Source organism: Berghia stephanieae, chromosome 10 (genome assembly GCF_034508935.2).
Source record: "Berghia stephanieae isolate SIO BIC M18660-M18661 chromosome 10, UCSD_Bste_1.3, whole genome shotgun sequence".
NCBI classification, from domain to species: Eukaryota; Metazoa; Mollusca; class Gastropoda; order Nudibranchia; family Aeolidiidae; genus Berghia; species Berghia stephanieae.
Window position 1 is genome coordinate 41832018 of NC_088369.1, and position 20000 is coordinate 41852017.

Consider the following 20000-nt stretch of genomic DNA (forward strand, 5'->3'; position numbering starts at 1 on the left):
TATATATGTGTGTTATATAATATATATATATATATATATATATATATATATATATACATACATACATACATACATGTGTGTTTGTGTGTGAGTAATATGTTTATGTACAGTGTGTAAATGGATGTGTGTTTGTGTGTATGTGTGTGTGTGTGTGTGTGCGTGTGTGTGTGTGTAATTGGATGCATGTGAGCTTTTGTTCGTATATCCGAATCTGCAGTATGTAATGTTTTTTACTGATGGTCAATGTGAAGTGCTTCGAAGCTTCGTCATAAACGCTACATAAATGTATATTATATATAATATATATATATATATATATATATATATTGTTTTAATATTTACCACAATGTTGGAGTCTACATCGATGTTTCAGGCCTTTTCAGCCATCGTCAGGACTGTGTGTTACATGATTTTGATTTGTTGTGTGTTGTTGTGTCATGTCGAACACTAATCGTACCATATTTGTATCCAACACGATTCAATATATATATATATATATATATATATATATATATATATATATATATATATATATATAAAAGATAACCACCCTTTATCGCCTTATTCTTTTATTGATGATATGCGTCTAGATAAAATACCCACAACATCCGTCAGTTAGATTAAACATACCAAATCACAAAACGATGCATAAGCTTGAACGTATGTATAGTCAACGTATTTTAGTGAGACTACTCACCAAGATGGCCGTCTAAAAACTATAACAAAAAGCTGAGTGACGCCAATACGATTCAATAGTCTGATGTCACGCCTCCCGGCAACGGCGGCCATCTTGGTTCTAAACAAAGAAAATCATTACTTTTTATTTTTCATGCTGGCTAGAACTTTTCATATGCCTTGTGATCAGAATGTGTAAAAGTCAAAACATGATCAAATTTATGGTTTTTTCCTCTGGATATCCTTTATGCTCGCCGGAGAAATATTTCATACGGGCGTCCGCCATTGTTCCGATAGTTTAGAGCCAGTGTTACTAAGTTACCCATGCGTGGGAAGTGATGTTACGATTGTTGAAGAGTATTGGATTCAATAGTCTGATGTCAAGTCGCCCAGCAACGGCGGCCATCATGGTTCTAAACAAAGAAAATCTTTACTTTTTATTCTTCATGCTGGCTAGAACTTTTCATATGTCTTGTGATCAGAATGTATAAAAGTCAAAACATGATCAGATTTATAATGTTTTTTTCCCCTCTGGATACGCTTTTATGCTCGTCTGAGAAATATTTCATAAGTGCGTCCGCCATTGTTCCGATAGTTTAGAGCCAGTTACTAAGTTACCATGCGTCATTACGAGGGAAGTGACGTTACGACTGTTGAAGCGTATTCCCCTCGTCCTATTGGTGGTAAGCAAGCATTTAAGTAAAATTCTCATCGGTTCCACACGCCAGATGAATTTACCAACAATAGGCTGTGATACATTACGTTTAAACTTTGTAGTCGGAGAGAATTTACCCAACTGGCGGTCTTTTAAAATGTCCTTAAATTGTTCCCTATGATATGAATGTGTCTCACCATCTCAATGCGGTAATATATATCTATATGAAATAAGTGCTGGAAATTGATTTTATAGTCACAAATTTTTTTTTTAAATTTACTTTAAGGACATCTTACATAATAATGAATAACCAGAGAAATAATAATTGGATTATTTCAAAAAATTGTATGTACATTATCAAATGTATATTCTAAGCTCATGCCAATACAGTGATGCCAAAACTCCTGTTTCACTGGAAAAAACACGGCCTGGAGCAAAATATTTCGGGTTACGGGCAACTTCCGTCAAATTCCGGTGAGGTTAAATTAATTGTTCCAAGGACACCCCCCCCCCCCCTTTCCAGTCACTACTACTACAACCACCACCAAATCATCACCAATCATCATCATTACCACTACAGCAACAACCGTCACCAACACATCATCATCACTACCTCTACTACTACAACCACCACCATCACTACCACTACTTTGATTACCCCACCTCCCTCGGGCATGGCATTTGTCCTATATTCCCTCCAGTCTTCCCCAATATCTAAGTTTTTCAGTTCTGGATTGGTTATACTGCTACAGAGGTAATACAAAGTGCTGGGATTGACACAAATAAGGAAATCTATTGACAGATCTTCAAGTGTTCCAATTGTGTGTAAAATCGTCCCAATGATGAAATTGTAAACTTATCCTTATAGTAACAGATCCACTATTTATGTGTGTGACTGTAGTAGTGATTTTGTAGTCGAATGAATGAACATGTGTGGTACTAAAAAAAAACTATTGTAAAGCACCTCTGAGCACTATTTGTGGATACTGGTGCTATGCCAAATAATAATTATAATTATTAATTATAATTACTTCTACAACCACTACCATCACACTATCATCACTACGACTACTACTACAACCACCACCACCACATCATCTTCATCACCACTACTACTACAATCACCACCACCACCACACTATCATCACTACCACTACTACTACAACCACCACCACCACATCATCAACACTACCTACAACCACCACCACATCATCATCATCTCTACTGCTACAATTTCAACTACAACCACCATCACCACCATATCATCATCACCACTACTACAACCATCACTACCACTACTACTACAACCACATCACCATCCCTACTACCACTACTACAACAACTACCACATCACCATCCACTCTACAACCACGATTACATCATCATCTCTACCACCACCACCACATCACCATCCCTGCAACTACTATTACAACCACCGCAACGCCACCCCTACAACCACCAACCTACTGCAATCCGTGTTGCAAGCGCCGTAAAAAACCCTTCAAACAAATTTAGCTCAAATCTCTCTCTCTCTCTCTCTCTCTCTCTCTCTCTCTTTCTCTCTCTCTCTCTCTCTCCCTCTCTCTCTCTCTCCATCTTCACACAAACTCAAACATACACACACACACACACACGCGCGCGCACACATACACACACACATCAATAAATTCGGTCACTAGATTAATTTTCATGGTCACCTTCCTGTACTTACCAATAATAGCTAATCACAAATACTTTGGCCTCAAACTTCAACCTCGTTATCTTTTCAAGTTCATGTTGCTCAACTTATCACTAGATGCAATTTCAGCACTCTCTCTCTCTCTCTCTCTCTCAAACACACACACACACACACACACACACTACAACCACCACCACCACATTTTCATCACGACCACTTATTCTACTACAACCACCACCACCAACACATCTTCACTACCACTACTACTACAACCACCACCGCCACATCATTATCATTACCACTACTACTACAACCACCACATCTTCACTACCACTACTACTTCAACTACCACCATATCATCATTACTACTGCAACCACCACCATCATCACTATCACCATCATCATCATAATCATCACTATCATCATCACCATCATCATCATCACTATCATCATCACAATCATCATCATCATCATCATCATCGTCATCATCATCGTCCTTTCTCATTCCGATTACTACCGTCTCCATCCACCAGGTTATATTCCTCGAGGAGTTCCAGGGCAGTGTCGCCTTTACCTCTTGGGTCACCGGATTATTCTCGGCTTTGCTTCAACTCGCTGGTAAGATAGAGATTGCTAGTCAAAATGTGACCCTTTGCCTCAAAACGGTATTAAGTCGGGATAGTTAAGATGTTGAAAATTGAATTTATAGCCAGACATATCAGACTTGTGTTGAGTTTGTATGTTTTATTGAGGAGAATGGATACCATATTTTAGGGTTCTAATGCCAAGAATTTATATTTTTGACCAGTTTAACATTTAATTCGGCTTTTAAGCATTTGTTTCGTTCCGACATATTACCGTTTTGAGACGATGGGACACAAATAGTCCAATAATATTGTTTATGATGTCATTGGTGGTGCCTGGAAAAAAGTCTCTTAATTTACAGTCTCTCACCTTACTCAAGTGTAAAATGAGTACCTGGCCGTTAATTAACAGCTTTGTCATTGTCTCATTGGCAGAAAAGAAAAGAATTGTAATATCGCCTAAAAGGAGTCATGTCTCGCTCTACTTGTTACGTGTTCCTGTTTGTCAGGGACCCTTTGTAAAGCGCTTTCGGCACTTTTATTGGATATTGCGCTATATAAAAGCTCAAGTTTTTGTGTTTTTTGTTTGTTGTTTTATGTTTGTTTGTTTGTTGTTGTTTTTTTTTTTTGTTTTTTTGTCAATGTTTTTTCTAAACTCTTTTTTTGAGGTCCTATATCCCCGCGTAATGTTACAGTATTGGACTGGAACCCTCAGGGCAGAAGGTCAAGGGGAAGGCCACGAGGAACATGGAGAATAATTAAAGAAGCTGTTATAGATAGTTCGAAGATGACGTCATTCAGGTCTTTGTTATTGTTTTTTTTGCCATCCGCGTTTATGAGTAATGCTCACTGAGCTGTATTAACCCGACTATAAACGTTCATGGATACACACAGTTTTGTGTGTTGGTCCATTATACTTCCGGATGGCAATGTTATGAGCTTCTTAGCCAAGCGCATACTACAGAGAAGTGATAAGACATCGAATGAGATTTTAAAAAGTTAGCTCAGGATAGAGAAGGATGGAAACTGTTTGTCTGTGGCGTATACCCTGACCCAGGGTGAAAAAGGCAATGATGATGATGGTGATAGAGAAGGATGGAAACTGTTTGTCTGTGGCGTATACCCTGACCCAGGGTGAAAAAGGCAATGATGATGATGGTGATAGAGAAGGGTGGAAACTGTTTGTCTGTGGCCTATACCCTGACCCAGGGTGAAAAAGGCAATGATGATGATGGTGATAGAGAAGGGTGGAAACTGTTTGTCTGTGGCGTATACCCTGACCCAGGGTGAAAAAGGCAATGATGATGATGATGAATGTCAATACCTTTTTTTTCATGGTGGATTATAGATACATTTTCTTTACATTTGAGCAATAGTGAGCATTTTGCATGCTAGCTACTATAACCCGCATTCCATCATTATTATGACACATTGCTGTGCAATAATAATAATAATAATAATAATAATGATAATAATAATAATAATAATAATAATAATAATAATAATAATAATAATAATAATAATAATAATAATAATAATTGACATTTTATATAGCGCAATATCCACTAAATGTGCTCAAAACGCTTTACAAGGGGTCCCCGGCCAACAGCTACATTTAACATTTAGGACGGGACAACGCCTTTTAGGCGATGTTACAATTTTTTCGGACAGAGACAACGCTGTTTACAGCCAGGTACTCATTTTACACCTGAGTACGGTGAGAGAATGTGAGTAAAGAGCTTTCTCCAATGACTCAACTATGCGCCAAGCGCGAGGCTCGAACCCAGGATCTTCAGATCCGAAAGCGTGTTATACCTCTAGACCACATAACCGCACATCAAGTACCATAAGGTTACATACACGATGAGGAAAGATCGTAGCCCTCGTTATGTTATAGCCTGGCACTGAAATCCAAAAGGACTGGCAGTTTGACATCATTATTTGGTTTTTGCACCGCCCAGTGAGTTGTCGTTAGTAAAGCTCGTGGAAACAATTTATTTCATTGGTTGAACGATTGAATACAACTCACGATTTGTTTTCTTTTGTGGCAAAAGACTGGCATTTTGACGTCATTTTTTGGTCAGTATCAGGCCATAACTTTACGAAGGCCACGGAAAGACACGGGTCGGTACCCTCAACACATGCCCGTATAGATAGTTCGAAGATGACGTCACTCAGGCCTTTGTTATTGTTTTTGCCATCCGCGTTTGTGAGTTGTTCTCACTAAACTGTATTAACCAGACTATAAAAGTTCATGGTTACACAGAGTTTGTGTGTTGGTCCGTTATACTTCCGGATGGCAATGTTGTGAACTCCTTGGCCAAGCGCATTCTATCTATTCAGATAGACGCCACGTCGCATATTTCAATAGTATAATTTATCTCGTCACTAGATAAACACCTTACCGCCTATTATATTCAATTTGAGGTTTTTTATTTGAGCTTTTATAGAAGTGGCCGAGTGGTTAAGCAATGTTTTGCACTGTGACCCGGAAGGACCCGGGTTCGAGCCCCGCTTCAGGCACTTTCGTTTTTTTTTTCCTTGAGCAAGATTATTAACCCCCAATTTGCTCACTGGGACAACATGGGTGACATCAGACATCTTGTTTGTTGAGTTATCTAAAAAAATGAATATTATTCCTTCGTGGAATGCCTGGGCGACGATGTCTTATGATGTCGTGGCGGAAAAGGCATAATTTTTTAAATATATAGAACGAAGATAATGTCACTCTGGTCTTGGTTATTGTTTTTTTTTTTTTTTTTTGTCTGTTTTTTTTATTTTTTTATTTATTTATTTTTTTTTATCTATATCGAGCAATGTCCACTTAACGTGCTCAAAGTGCTTTACAAGGGCCACCAGCAACACTTAACATTTAGGACGGGACATGACGCCTGTTAGGCGAAATTCCAATTATTTTTTTTCGGACAGAGACAAAGCTGTTAACGACCAGGTACTCATTTTACAACTGAGTAGAGTGAGATAATGTCAGTAAAGAGACTTTTCCAAGGATTCAACTATGCCCCGAGCGAAGCTTGAACCCAAGACCTTCCGACCCGAATGCGAGTGTCATACCACAATATAGAGGGAACGAAGTTGACTCCACTTAGCTCCTTATTATTTTTAGACAACCCGTTAGTGATTAGTTCTCACTAAATTCTATCAATCAGACTATAAACGTTAGAGGTTATTATTATTATTATTATTATTATTATTATTATTATTATTATTATTATTATTATTATTATTATTATTATTATTATTATTATTATTATCATTATTATTATTATTATTATTATTATTATTATTATTATTATTATTATTATTATTATATTATTATTATTATTATATCATCATCATCATCATTATTATCATTATTATTATTGTTATTATTTTTATTATTATTATTATTATTATTATTATTATTATTATTATTATTATTATTATTATTATTATTATTATTATTTATTATTATTATTGTTATTATTATTATTGTTATTATTATTATTATTATTATTATTATTATTATTATTATTATTTATTATTATTATTATCATCATCATCATCAAAGTCATCATCATTATTATTATTATTATTATTATTATTATTATTATTATTATTATTATTATTATTATTATTATTATTATTATTATTACACTTTTCACTGTTCCCAGGCCCACTATCTAGTGGGGTGTCAAACGCATTTAGTTGCCGGACATCCGTCATGGCAGGCGGCGGCCTTCTGGCTTTAGGTTTCTTCATCAGTGGATTGGCCAAGGATCTGGAATGGCTGATGGTCTCGTTCGGAGCTGTTGCCGGTGAGTATGAACTTCGTGTACTTTGTAGTCGGTCTCTATACGCATCGCATGAAGAATCCGTGGATGGACGTTATTAAATATGCAAGGGGTGCTGGGGCAGGGTTGCCAATTTGGCAGATTTTCTGCCAAATGCCCTTTTTTTTGGGCAGAATTTGAAGTCGTCTGGCAGAGAAAAATCGGTTTGGCAGTTTGGCAGATATTTGGCAGATTTTATTTTCCGAGGCCTAGGGATGAATGTATAGGTCTACTCCACGTGTTCCGTGGCAATTTTTATGTATTAGTGATTTCTTTAAACTTGGGAAATGAAAAAAAAATTTATGACATCTGCCTTGAGAATTTTTTGTTTAACAAAACTGATGAGTTTTCAAAGGGGGTACTATAAATAGTACGGTTTGGCAGATTTTTGTGGTATTTGGCCAATTTTTTAAAATCCAGTTGGCAGAATGCCTGAAATTAATCTGGCAACCCTGTGCTGGGGTGTTGTGTATTCACAAGGAGATGTGAGATTCTGATGTCCAAAGCACTATGGAATGCTAATCACGACCAGGACCAGGACCATAACAAAGAAAAAAATCAATGAATAACCGATCAGTTTAATCCGTGTGATGGTATGGGGGTTTGAGCGTGGCCATCGTTATGTTATAGCCTGATACTGAAATCCAAAAGGACTGGCAGTTTGACGTCATTATTTGGTTTTTGCACCGCCTAGTGAGTTGTCGTTTGTAGAGCTCATGGAAACAAGTTATTTCATTGGTTGAACTATTGAATACAACTCACGATTTGTTTTCTTTTGTGGCAAAAGACTGGCATTTTGACGTCATTTTTTGGTCAGTATCAGGCCATAACTTTACGAAGGCCACGGTTTGAGCGTGGCCTGCGTCAAGTTATGGCTTGACACTGACCAAAAATGACGTCAAAAGCCAGTTTTTGCCACAAAAGAGAACAAATCGTGAGTTGTATTCAAGAGTTCAACCTATGAAATAACTTGTTTCCTTGAGCTCTACTAACGACAACTCACTAGGCGGTGCAAAAACCAAATAATGACCTCAAACAGCCAGTCTTTTTGGGTTTCAGTATCAGGCTATAGATAGTATGCAGATGACGTCACTCAGGCCTTTGTTATTGTTTTTGCCATCCGCGTTTGTGAGTTGTTCTCACTAAACTGTATTAACAAGACTATAAAAGTTCATGGTTACACAGAGTTTGTGTGTTGGTCCGTTATACTTCCGGATGGCAATGTTGTGAACTCCTTGGCAAAGCGCATTCTATCTATAATATAACGATGGCTACGGTTTGAGTCAGTTCAGTACACTAAGGGGGTTTAACCGCAGCGAATCGTTAACTTATAGATAGTGTGCGCTTGTCTAAGAAGCTCACAACATTGTCATCCGGAAGTATAACGGACCAACACACAAAACTATGTGCAACCATGAACTTTTATAGTCTGGTTAATACAGTTTATTGACTCATTTAGGCACCTCTAACATAATGTGAGATTTGTCGCTTTTAATTCGTCGGTTAGTGAGCTCTTCCAAGTTTGCTTTGGACGCTAAATCTAACATGTCCCTTGGGGGTTCGTTCCAATCAAGGGACTGGCGGATGATGTCGCTCCCTGCTGCTCTTCTCAAGATGTGACCGACCCATCTCCGTTTAAAAAAAAAAGGTTGAGCATTTATATAGATAGTATGCGCTTGGCTAAGAAGCCATCTGGGAGTATAACGGACCAAAACACAAAACTGTGTGTAACCATGATCGTTTATAGATAGTATGCGCTTGGCTTAGAAGCTCATAACATTGCCATCCGGAAGTGTAACGGACCAACACACAAAACTGTGTGTATCCATGAACGTTTATAGTCGGGTTAATACAGTTCAATGAGCATTAATCATAAACGCGGATGGCAAAAAGCAATAACAAAGACCTGAGTGACGTCATCTTCGAACTATTTATAGAGCAATATCCACTAAACATGCTCAAGGCGCTTTACGGGGTCCCAAGCCAACATCAACACTTAACATTTAAGATGAGACATACCGCTTGCTAGGCGATATTATATATGTATTATTTTTCCGACAGAGACTAAGTTGTTCACAGTCAAATATTCATTCTGAACCTGATTGCATTGAGAGAATGTGAGTTCAGAGCCCCTTTTCAATAACTCAGCTATGGACCGCTCAAAGTGGACTCGAACCTAGGACCTTACAATCTGAAGGCGAGTGCCATACCACAAATCCACACAGCCGCACATTTCCCCCCTTCCTAGTTTGATTGCTGATGGATGCTTGATACTTCGATATTAACCCCTCCTTACCAACCATAAAAAAATCGTCACATTCGTTACCATCCATCCAGCACTTTTATCATTCAGATCTCTTTTGTAAATCACACAATTCAATGAAACATGTTTTATTATAGCTATAAAAACGTGACACTGTGTTGTAGAGTTCATTTTGCTGATCAATATTAGGCATAGAATGTATTTGTTGCTTTTCTCTTTGACTAAAAATAAACTATTTCTGTGTTGGGTGGGTGTAAAATTTTGGGGAAAATTCTGAAATTGGCTGGTAAGGAAAGGGTTAAGAATATGATCATGCCATTCAACAATATTAAAATGTTATTTATTTAAATTTTTGGTTCCATTTTTAGGTGTTGGTTTAGGAATGACCTACACATCCTCCATCGTGGTCATCAACTATTTCTTCCAAAAGAGACGGACGCTGGTCAACGGTATCGCCTCATCTGCTGGAGGTCTCGGCATCATTTTAGCCCCGCAGTTCTCACAGCTTCTCTTCAACAATTACACTTGGCGTGAGGCGTTGTTTATTCTGGCAGCGGTCTCCATTCACATTTGCATCGCCGGCGCTCTGATGTTTCCAAACCAGAAAACATTAGAAGCCGCAAAACAGGAAAGCATTGTAATTGATTGTAAATTAAAAGACGGACTTGCAACCGATTATAATAATAATGTTTTGACTTGCAATGAAACGAAAGCGAATTGTTACGAAGCACACAGACAAACAAATCAAAATGGCGGCGATAGCTCGTCTTCAGTCAACACTTGCTCTCTGGATATTCCACATTTAGAATGCACTGATAATTCGTTAACGACTACTAATGATTGCAGTAAAAAATTATTGGCTGATGACGATGAGGAAGCAAAGTTTGACGTTCATTTCATGGATAAAAGACTTGAATCAAATGAAGATGAAATTTTATCTCATCATGAAGAGCAGTGGTTACCTACAGATAAATACGCTCGTAGACATGAACCCTATAGCAGTATAGACAATTCGCTTCATGGAGACCAAAGATTAAATTATCGATTGTTACATCCAAACATGTCTGTGAATTGTCCTATAAATAGCGTAAATTATAGTCCCAGCAATCAGGAACACGATATGGACCTCGATCATTGTTTGCTAGACGAACATTCTAGTAATGTGTGCCAAAGTGATCATAGAAAAGAAACAAAGGACAGACAATATCAGAAAAGCCCCATAAACAATGTCGAAGGCTCGTTGGAAAACCATAGATATAGTAGAGATAATAATATAGCGAATGATTCGTCAGTGCATCCAAAAATGATTTACCCTCGTCTTTATAGAAATCGACTATTTCTAGTGTTATGTTTTGCCCTGTTTGTAAATAACGCCGGCTGTGGCTGTTTTCTGATCCACGTGCCCAGTTTCTTACAGAGTCGAGGTCTGGCAGATTGGGAGGTCACAAACGTGCTGTCCATGAATGGTGTGGCCCTTCTTATTGGGCGATGTCTTGTCGGAGCCCTCTCCAACAGTCATCCTGGGGAAGAAACGATGTTGTTTATTGCCTTGCAGACTATTGGTAAGATTGCGTTTTTTGTTTCGTCTCAGATGGAGAAATTTGCCATACGTCCATTCAGAGCCATTTGTGACCCACCGTCTCAAAACGGTATTATGTCGGGATGAACAAGACGCTAAAGAGTCAAATTCAAGCTAAACTGGTCAAACATTTGAATTATTGATATTCAGCATTCTAAAATATGATATTCATTCTCCTCTATAAAGCATGGAAACTCAACGTCCGACTAATATCTTTGGCTACAAATTCAATTTTCAGTGTCTTAAACTTCCCGACTTAATACCGCGGATTTTTGCACAGCTTGCAGCCTCAAAATTAGGGGAAATTCTCTGATTGTGCATTGTAACCGCAAAATCTGCACGTTTTGCAAATTTTTGACAAATTCTTTGACTTTGATTCTTTTTTTTTTTTGTTTTGCTTGTTTTTTTTGCGAAATTTGTGTTCCCCGCGGTAATTTTGTTTTCACAACTTTGTGCCTATTTCCAAATAAGCATAATCTCTGGCAAAATTTGCCATTTTGTGTTCCATAATTTTGCATAATTTTGAGTTTGAAATTGCCTAATTCCGCGGGGATATTTTATTATATGGGTTGCATTTAGTTAGTTGTTAGGTGTGACACAACATATTTAGAAACCTAAACGCCACTACCACATCATCTCATTCGTCTGTGGTGTTTCATTCATCCTGTTTTGTTGATAAAAGGGGAAATCCGAAACATCCATTCTATCTGTTTTTGTACATTAAATTGAAGCTTACATTCAATTTCACACTGTTATTTATTTCTTCGAGCTTCGAGTAGCAACATTTACACTAGTTGGGAATCTGAATGTTTATCAGGGTACACATTCTTTTAACATAAATACAAAACAAGTAGATGACGATGATAATAATAATTAGCCAGATGTAAACTTGTAATCGTTATAGATAGAATGCGCTTGGCCAAGGAGTTCACAGCATTGCCATCCGAAGTATACGACCAACACACAAACTCTGTGTAACCATGAACTTTATAGTCTGGTTAATACAGTTAGTGAGAACAACTCACAAACGTGGTGACAAAAACAATAACAACGCCATGTACGTCATCTTCGAACTATCTTACTGTCTCGACATCTTTGTAAGCAACCAATGAGAGCGATCTATATTACTTGTCCATGTGCTCGAGGTCATTGGTCACATTGGAATATGTGCTCAAAATGACCTACATAGTGAAAAGTGTTCACAGTTTGAGAAATATCCAACGTTTCGATTGGTCATTTTGATCAGTGTGACTCCTGTGTATGTTTACAACTTTCGTAAACAAAGCAGCGTGTTTACATTTATTGAGAAATGTCCAATCGTTGTACAGCAACAAATCATGTGATCGATGACCAGGTTGGACAAAACATGAATATAGGTCGCTCCCATTTTTAGACATCCCCCGTGTGGTGTCCGGGTTCCCTCAACTGAGAGGGTCAAGAATAGCCCAACGCCAAGCCAGCGTGTTGTAAAAGGTGTGTGATTCCCCCATCTTTGAGTCACCTGGTCCTCCAGGTTGGGGGTTGGCAAAGGGTTAACACCCCTTTCCGTTAAACTCAAACCGTTACAGAAACGCAGACAGACAAACCAAGTCCTTTTTTTAGCTTGGGCGACCGAAGAGTTTCTGGAATGACAGAATTTATGAAGGGGAACCCTCAGGGCAGAAGATCAAGGGGAAGGCCACGAGGAACATGGAGAAGAATTAAAGAAGCTGATATACAGAGAAGTGGTAAGACCTGGAATGAGATAAAAAAGTTAGCTCGGGATAGAGAAGGATGGAAACTGTTTGTCTGTGGCCTATACCATGACCCAGGGTGAAAAAGGCAATGATGATGATGATTTTTAGACATACTGGTCCCGATATTATTAATTATGTTCTTGGATAAAGCAATGGTAGCGATCTATATTCAGGTTTTCGTCCAAACGAGTCATCAATCACATGATTTGTTGCTGTGCAAAGATTGGATGTTTTTAAACAAATATAAACACACTGCTTTGTTTATGAAAGTTTTAAACATACCCATGTGTCAAGCTGAACAACTGGGTGGGGTTCCTGACCTCCCATAGTAGGCAGGGGGGTACATACTGTATCTTCTATCCCCTTATATCTGTTTTCCAACGTGCTTTCTGTCTTTGTCTTGGAATGAGATTACTTGGTTTTGTACTGACTCTGGCCGGAGTCCTAGCTGGAAGGGAGACAATCAAATGCATAGTTATTGTTTTGGGAGGTGATATTTTTTCCTTGTAAATCATCTCTCTGTTATGTATTATTATATTTGTTATTTTGAATGTACAATGTAAGCATTTGAGTGTATTCCTCTTTGTTGGATTTTGTGCTTGTGTTGGATGAGACTTAGAGGTGATCTCAGACTAAGTACTCTACAAGTGTGTTCTTGGAATCTACATCTGATCCCTATTTATTCCCAGTTCCCCTACTTATTCTTGAGTGCTTTAATTGTATATCTAGAAATTTTTACTATCCCATTTTTTTCCTTTTTACTGGCGCTGATATAACCTAAATCTGTTGCAAGCACCGTAAAGCCCTTAAAAAACAAAAACAAAAACAAGCTAAACAAAATGATCAATCGTGATGCTAATTATTTCAAAAGTTGTGAACAATTTTCACTATGTGGGTCACTTTGAGCATGTGGGTCACTTTGAGCATGTAGGTCACTTTGAGCACATTTTGAAATGTGACCAATGACCTCGAGCACGTGGAAAGTTAATATAGATCATCCCCATTAAACCACCCCCCCCCCTCCCCAAACTGAACATTTAAAAAGCACAATATCCACTAAATGTGCCCAAAGCGCTTTGCAAGGGACGCAGTTCATAAACAAGCCATACCCTACTCATTCATAATTAAGTACTAAAAATTACGAAATTTCAATCTGTATCTCAATTTTAGGTGGACTCGTTATGATGTTGTATCCAGTCATTGGATCTGGGTACGCCTCGTGCATGGGTCTAATGTTCGCCATAGCAATCTACTGTGGCACTTTCCATTGCTTGCTTCCTACTCTGACGATTGCATTTGTGGGTTTGAAAAGCATGTCGACGGCCATTGGGATGGAAATGGTGTGCTGTGGTCTCGGATTTCTCATAGCCCCTCCCTTGGCAGGTAGCTATAAATAGAATGAAGATGACGTCACTCGCGTCTTTGTCATTGTTTTTTTTTTTTTGGGTTGGGGGGGGGGGGGTTTGTTGTTTGTTTTTTTTTTGTTTGTTTTTGCCATCCACCTTTAAGAGTAATTGGATTCAATAGTTTGATGTCACGTCGCCCAGCAACGACGAGCAGCGTGGTCCTAAACAAAGAAAATCGGTACTTTTTATTCTTCATGCTGGCTAGAACGTTTCATATGTAATGTGATCAGAATGTATAAAAGTCAAAAACATGATCATATTTATGCTTTTCTCCTCTGGATACGCTTTTATGCTCGTTGGAGAACTATGTCATAAGGGCGTCCGCCATTGTCCCGATAGTTTGGAGCCAGTTGTTAAGTTACTATGCGTCATTACGAGGGAAGTAACGTCATGACTGTTGAAGGGTATTCTCAGTTAACACTATTATCCAAACTATAAACGTTCATGGTTACACACAGTTTTGTGTGTTGATCCGTTTTACTTCCGGATGGCAATGTTGTGAGCCTCTTAGCCAAGCGCATGCTATCTATTGATGTTGTGCGCTTGGCTAAAAAACTCAAAACATTGACAGTCGGACATACTATAACGGACCAACGCACAAAACTATGTATAACCTTGAACGGTTATAGTCTGATTTATAGAATTTAGTGAGAAGTAATCATAAAAATGGCTGGCTAAAAACAGTAATAAAGACCTGAGTGACGTCAAATTCGTTCTATCTAAGCAGTGCTCTCCTATCTATAAAAGATTTACTTCTTTTTAATGACAAAACACTCTTTTTTGGTTTATACAAGAAATTTTTATTTTATTTTCATTAATTGATAGACTAATATGTCAGGTAAAGAAGTTATCATCATCATCATCATCATCATCATCATCATCATCATCATCATCATCATCATCATCATCATCATCATCATCATCAACGTCATCATCATCATCTTCACCATCATCAACATCATCATCATCATCATCATCATCACCATCATCATTACCACCACCATCATCATCACCATCATCATCATCATTATCATCACCACCACCATAATCACCATCATCATAATCATCATCACCACCACCACCACCACCACCATCATCATCATCATCATCATCATCATCATCATCATCATCATCATCATCATCATCATCAACATCATCATCATCACCACCACCATCATCATCACAATCATCATCCTCCTCATCATCATCACCACCACCATCATCATCACTATCATCATCATCATTATCTACACTTTCGTCCTCAACCCATCCACACCCCAATCTCTCATCAGGTATGGCGGTAGATTACACAGGCCGACAAGACATCAACATGTATGGAGGAGGTAAGTATACAAAACAGTTTAACTCATTCAATCCAGGGGCGAAATGGCCGAGTGGTTTTAAAAAATTGAGCTTTATATAGCGCAATATACACTAAATGTGCTCAAAGCGCTTTACAAGGGGTCCCTGGTCAACAGCAACATTTAACATGTAGGAGGGACATACCGCCTGTTAGGTGATAATACAAATTTTCGGACAAAGACAACGCTGTTAACGGCCAGGTACTCATTTTACACCTGAGTACGGTGAGAGAATGTGAGTAAAGAGCCTGTTCCAAGGACTCAACTATGCGCCGAGCGCGAGGCGCTCGAACCCAGGACTGACCGATCCGAAAGCGAGTGTCATACTTCAAGACCACATCGCCGCACATTAAGGCATTGCACTGTGGCCCGGAAGGACCCGGTTCGAGCTCCGCTTCAGGCACTTTGGTTCTTTCTCCTTGAGCAAGATTACTAACCCCCAATTTGCTCACTTGGACAACATGGGTGATTCCTGTTGAGATCAGACATCTTGTTTGATGAAATATCTATATCTATTCCTAACACCGACGACATCCGTAGTTTACCCAGGTTACTTTTACATGCCTATTTATTACGTTTTTCTGAGACAAATTATAGGCGTAGTATCAAAGCTAATGTTTTAGTTTTTACATGTTAATGATGGTTGACTAAAACTATCTTTGCACATGCTCATTTTAAAAACATTTTTCCTATTTTGAAAAGTTGCAAAAAAAATTAGGATTGAGTGAGTTAAAGTCATAAAACAAACCTTTAAGGCCAAAGAATTTTAGTGAAAAATAAATATAATAAGAATTTTTTTAAAAAGATTATTGAATAAAAATTGTGACGCATTATTGCAAAATGGTATTAGACTATGTAAGAGTAACATTTAATTTACGATAAAAAATACAAAATTAGTGAAACAATTATGTGCTGTTTTTTTAATCGAGTAGAAGAGATTCGCATTATTTTTGGAGAAATGAAGCCACTCAACTGTTATAATTATTTTACTGCTCCACTGTTCTCAATATCAATATTTAGAGCCAACAATGATAAAAGCGGTCCCGTAAAATAAAATATTTTTAAAAAATAGAGCTTTTATATACCGAAATATCCACTAAACGTGCTTAAAGCGCTTTACAAGGCGTCCCTGATCAACAGCAACATTTAACACTTAGGACGGGACATAACCTCTGTTTTGCGATATTACAATTTTTTCGGACAAAGACAACGCTGTTAACGGTCAGGTACTCATTTTACACCTGAGTACGGTGAGAGAATGGGAGTAAAGATTCTTTTCCAAGGACTCAACTATGCACCGAGCGAGGCTCAAACCCAGGACCTTCCGATTCGAAAGCGAGTGTTTATACTCTGATTAATAGAATTTAGTGAGAGCTAATCATTACAATGGCTGTCTAAAAAACAATAGCAAAGAGTTGAGTAACGTCAATTTCGTTCCATCTACAACAGCTTTAAACAATAACAAAATGCTTACGGATTGGAGTTCAAAATGCTTCAACAAATATGAGTGTATACGATCCTTTTGATGTGTTTTAGTGATAAATAATTGAATAAATAAATGGTTTCTTTATTATTGTTTACCCAGGGTTCCTCTTCATGTTGGCAGGATTGATCTCCATGGCGCTCCCGGGAATGGCAAAGACGAAGGGATGAAAGAATCTAACAAGTCATCTTTACGGAAGAACATGTTATGGTCGAAATTGATTGTCGAATCGTAGGAGGGGAAGGAGGATGAGGAGGAGCAGGAGGAGGAAGAAGAGAAGAGGGGAAACTGAAGAAGAAGAAGAAGAAGAAGAAGAAGAAGAAGAAGAAGAAGAAGAAGAAGAAGAAGAAGAAGAAGAAGAAGAAGAAGAAGAAGAAGAAGGAGGAGGAGGAGGAGGGGAAGAAGAAGAAGAAGAAGAAGAAGAAGAAGAAGAAGAAGAAGAAGAAGAAGAAGAAGAGGATGAGGAGGAAGAGGAGGAGGAGGAAGAGGAGAATGGCAAAGAATAAGAAAGATGGATTGGGGAGGAACATTGGAAAGATAATCCATCAAACAACGAATGACACCCAAGATCTATCAATGTTGTCCATGTGATAAATTGAAGACGGGAAAGGGGTGTTATAATCTAGTCCAAGGAAATACACCTCACCTCCTCCACCACCCCTCCTTTGAGAATAGGATCCAATAGTCTGACGTCACATCCGCCCAGCAACGAGCATCTTGGTTCTAAACCAAAAAAAATCGGTACTTTTATTTTTCATGCTGACTTTAACTTTTTCACATGTCATGAGATCAGACTGTATAAAAGTCAAAACATGATCAGATTTATAGTGTTTTTCTCCTCTGGCTACACTCGTCGGAGAATTATTTCAAAAGAGCGTCCGACATCGTTCCTATGGTTTAGAACCAGTTATTTAAGTTACTATACTTCATTACGAGGGAAGTGACGTCACGACTGTTGAACCGTATTGATGGAAAGAGGCTGATAAAGCCGGTGTCTTTCCGTAGCCATCGTTATGTTATAGCCTGACACTGAAATCCAAAAGGACTGGCATTTTGACGTCATTATTTGGTTTTTGCACCGTCTAGTGAGTTGCCGCTAGTAGAGCTCATGGAAACAAGTTATTTCATTGGTTGAACTATTGAATACGGTCTATCTCGGTTCTTGCAGCGTTCAATGAACAGTAAAAACGCTCGCTATCTTTTGGATAGATTGTCGCCGAGTCATGTCCAACATAGTACAGATAGTTCGAAGATGACGTCACTCAGACCTTTGTTATTGTTTTTGCCATCCGCGTTTGTGAGTTGTTCTCACTAAACTGTATTAACCAGACTATAAAAGTTCATGGTTAAACAGAGTTTGTGTGCTGGTCCGTTATACTTCCGGATGGCAATGTTGTGAACTCCTTGGCCAAGCGCATTCTATCTATTCTAAAAGATCAAGAGATCCATTCACTGCTATCTATGCTGCAAGGACGAAGAGGCCAGCAAAATAAAACATCGACTGACCCGAGACTGTTACTGGCGTCCATGTTTTATTGTTGTTGAGAGTCCATTGGTCTAAAAGTAGGGCATTGACCTGATTTGCATGCTGGGCGCTTTTCGTTTGCTTTGAAGAATACAAACAAAACGGATAAATATATTTATTAATTTATTCATTCGATAATATAAACCACAACTCCATTAAACTTCATTACATAAAAGTCATTGATATGTTTGTTTTGTTTATTTTATTTTCTATTATTATCTTTTTTTTTCTTTTTTTATTTGGGTGAGGGGGGGGGGGGGGGGGGGGTGGAGCATAGCCATCGTTAAGTTATAGCCTGACACTGAAACCCAAAAAGACTGGCATTTTTGACGTCATTATTTGGTTTTTGCACCGCCTAGTGAGTTGTCGTTATGGTGCTCATGAAAACAAGTGGTCCCATTGGTAGAACTTTTGAATACAACCTTAGCCATCGTTAACTTAACGATGGCTACGGGTTGAGGGGGTCTTCTTTTAAAGTGTTATTGATTTTTTTTTTTCGCATTTTGTGCAATGTTGTACCTGCTCGTAGCATCCGTTTCTAATATTTACACCACATACAACATTACAGAAGTCGGCTGGTGGTCTCTGACAACTTAACCGCTCTCAGTCTCACGAGCCCTCTTAACACTTTCCTTACCAGCCATTCTTAGAATTTCCCCCGAAAATTCACACTCGCGTATATTGCGATAGACTAGCGTACTACCAAAGATTAGCAAGCATTTGTGACCCTCCGTCTCAAAACGGTATTATGTCGGAATGATTCAGACCCCAAAAAGTGAATTTAGAGATAGAATGATGTAAAATTGGACCTTAGAAGTTTTTGTAAAGCAAGAAATAGTATTTATACTCTAGCATGACGTACCGAAATGAAACCCAAGTTTGATATTTGTGGCAAAGAATTCAATTTCCCTAACCGAGTGGATCCCGACATAATACCGCTTTGACACGGTGGGTCACATTTGTTATTGTCCTATACAGGTGGAGAACTCCCACTAAGTGGGCCTCTGATGGCTCTGAATCATTTAACATTCAATTTTAAGCATCAAGCAAATCCCTACAAATCACCGTTTGTAGACGATTTGTCACAAATATAAATGTACGTTTTGCTCAAGCAGGAAAAAAAATGTACATAGTGATTAGAATAATATAAGAAAATCGTGTATGAACGATTCGAGATAGTGCCTTTTTTTTCAAGCAAAGGGGCATAACACATTCTTTTAACTCT

General features: G+C 38.2%; 1 protein-coding gene across 3 annotated transcripts in view; it reads left to right on the plus strand.

The window, feature by feature from the left end:
• Window positions 1–17684, plus strand: part of LOC144981153 (monocarboxylate transporter 9-like) — a 26282-nt gene extending 8598 nt beyond the window's left edge. For 2 of the 3 annotated variants that reach the window (XM_078929302.1, XM_078929303.1), the window contains exons 3-8: window positions 3542–3626; window positions 7264–7407; window positions 10054–11247; window positions 14171–14383; window positions 15699–15749; window positions 17353–17684. In XM_078929302.1, coding sequence (XP_078785428.1) covers window positions 3542–3626; window positions 7264–7407; window positions 10054–11247; window positions 14171–14383; window positions 15699–15749; window positions 17353–17420 — 1755 coding nt within the window. In that variant the 3' untranslated portion in view covers window positions 17421–17684. The remainder of the gene's footprint in view (window positions 1–3541; window positions 3627–7263; window positions 7408–10053; window positions 11248–14170; window positions 14384–15698; window positions 15750–17352) is intronic. The other variant, XM_078929304.1, reaches the window with a different exon arrangement.
• Window positions 17685–20000: the final 2316 nt, after the last annotated feature.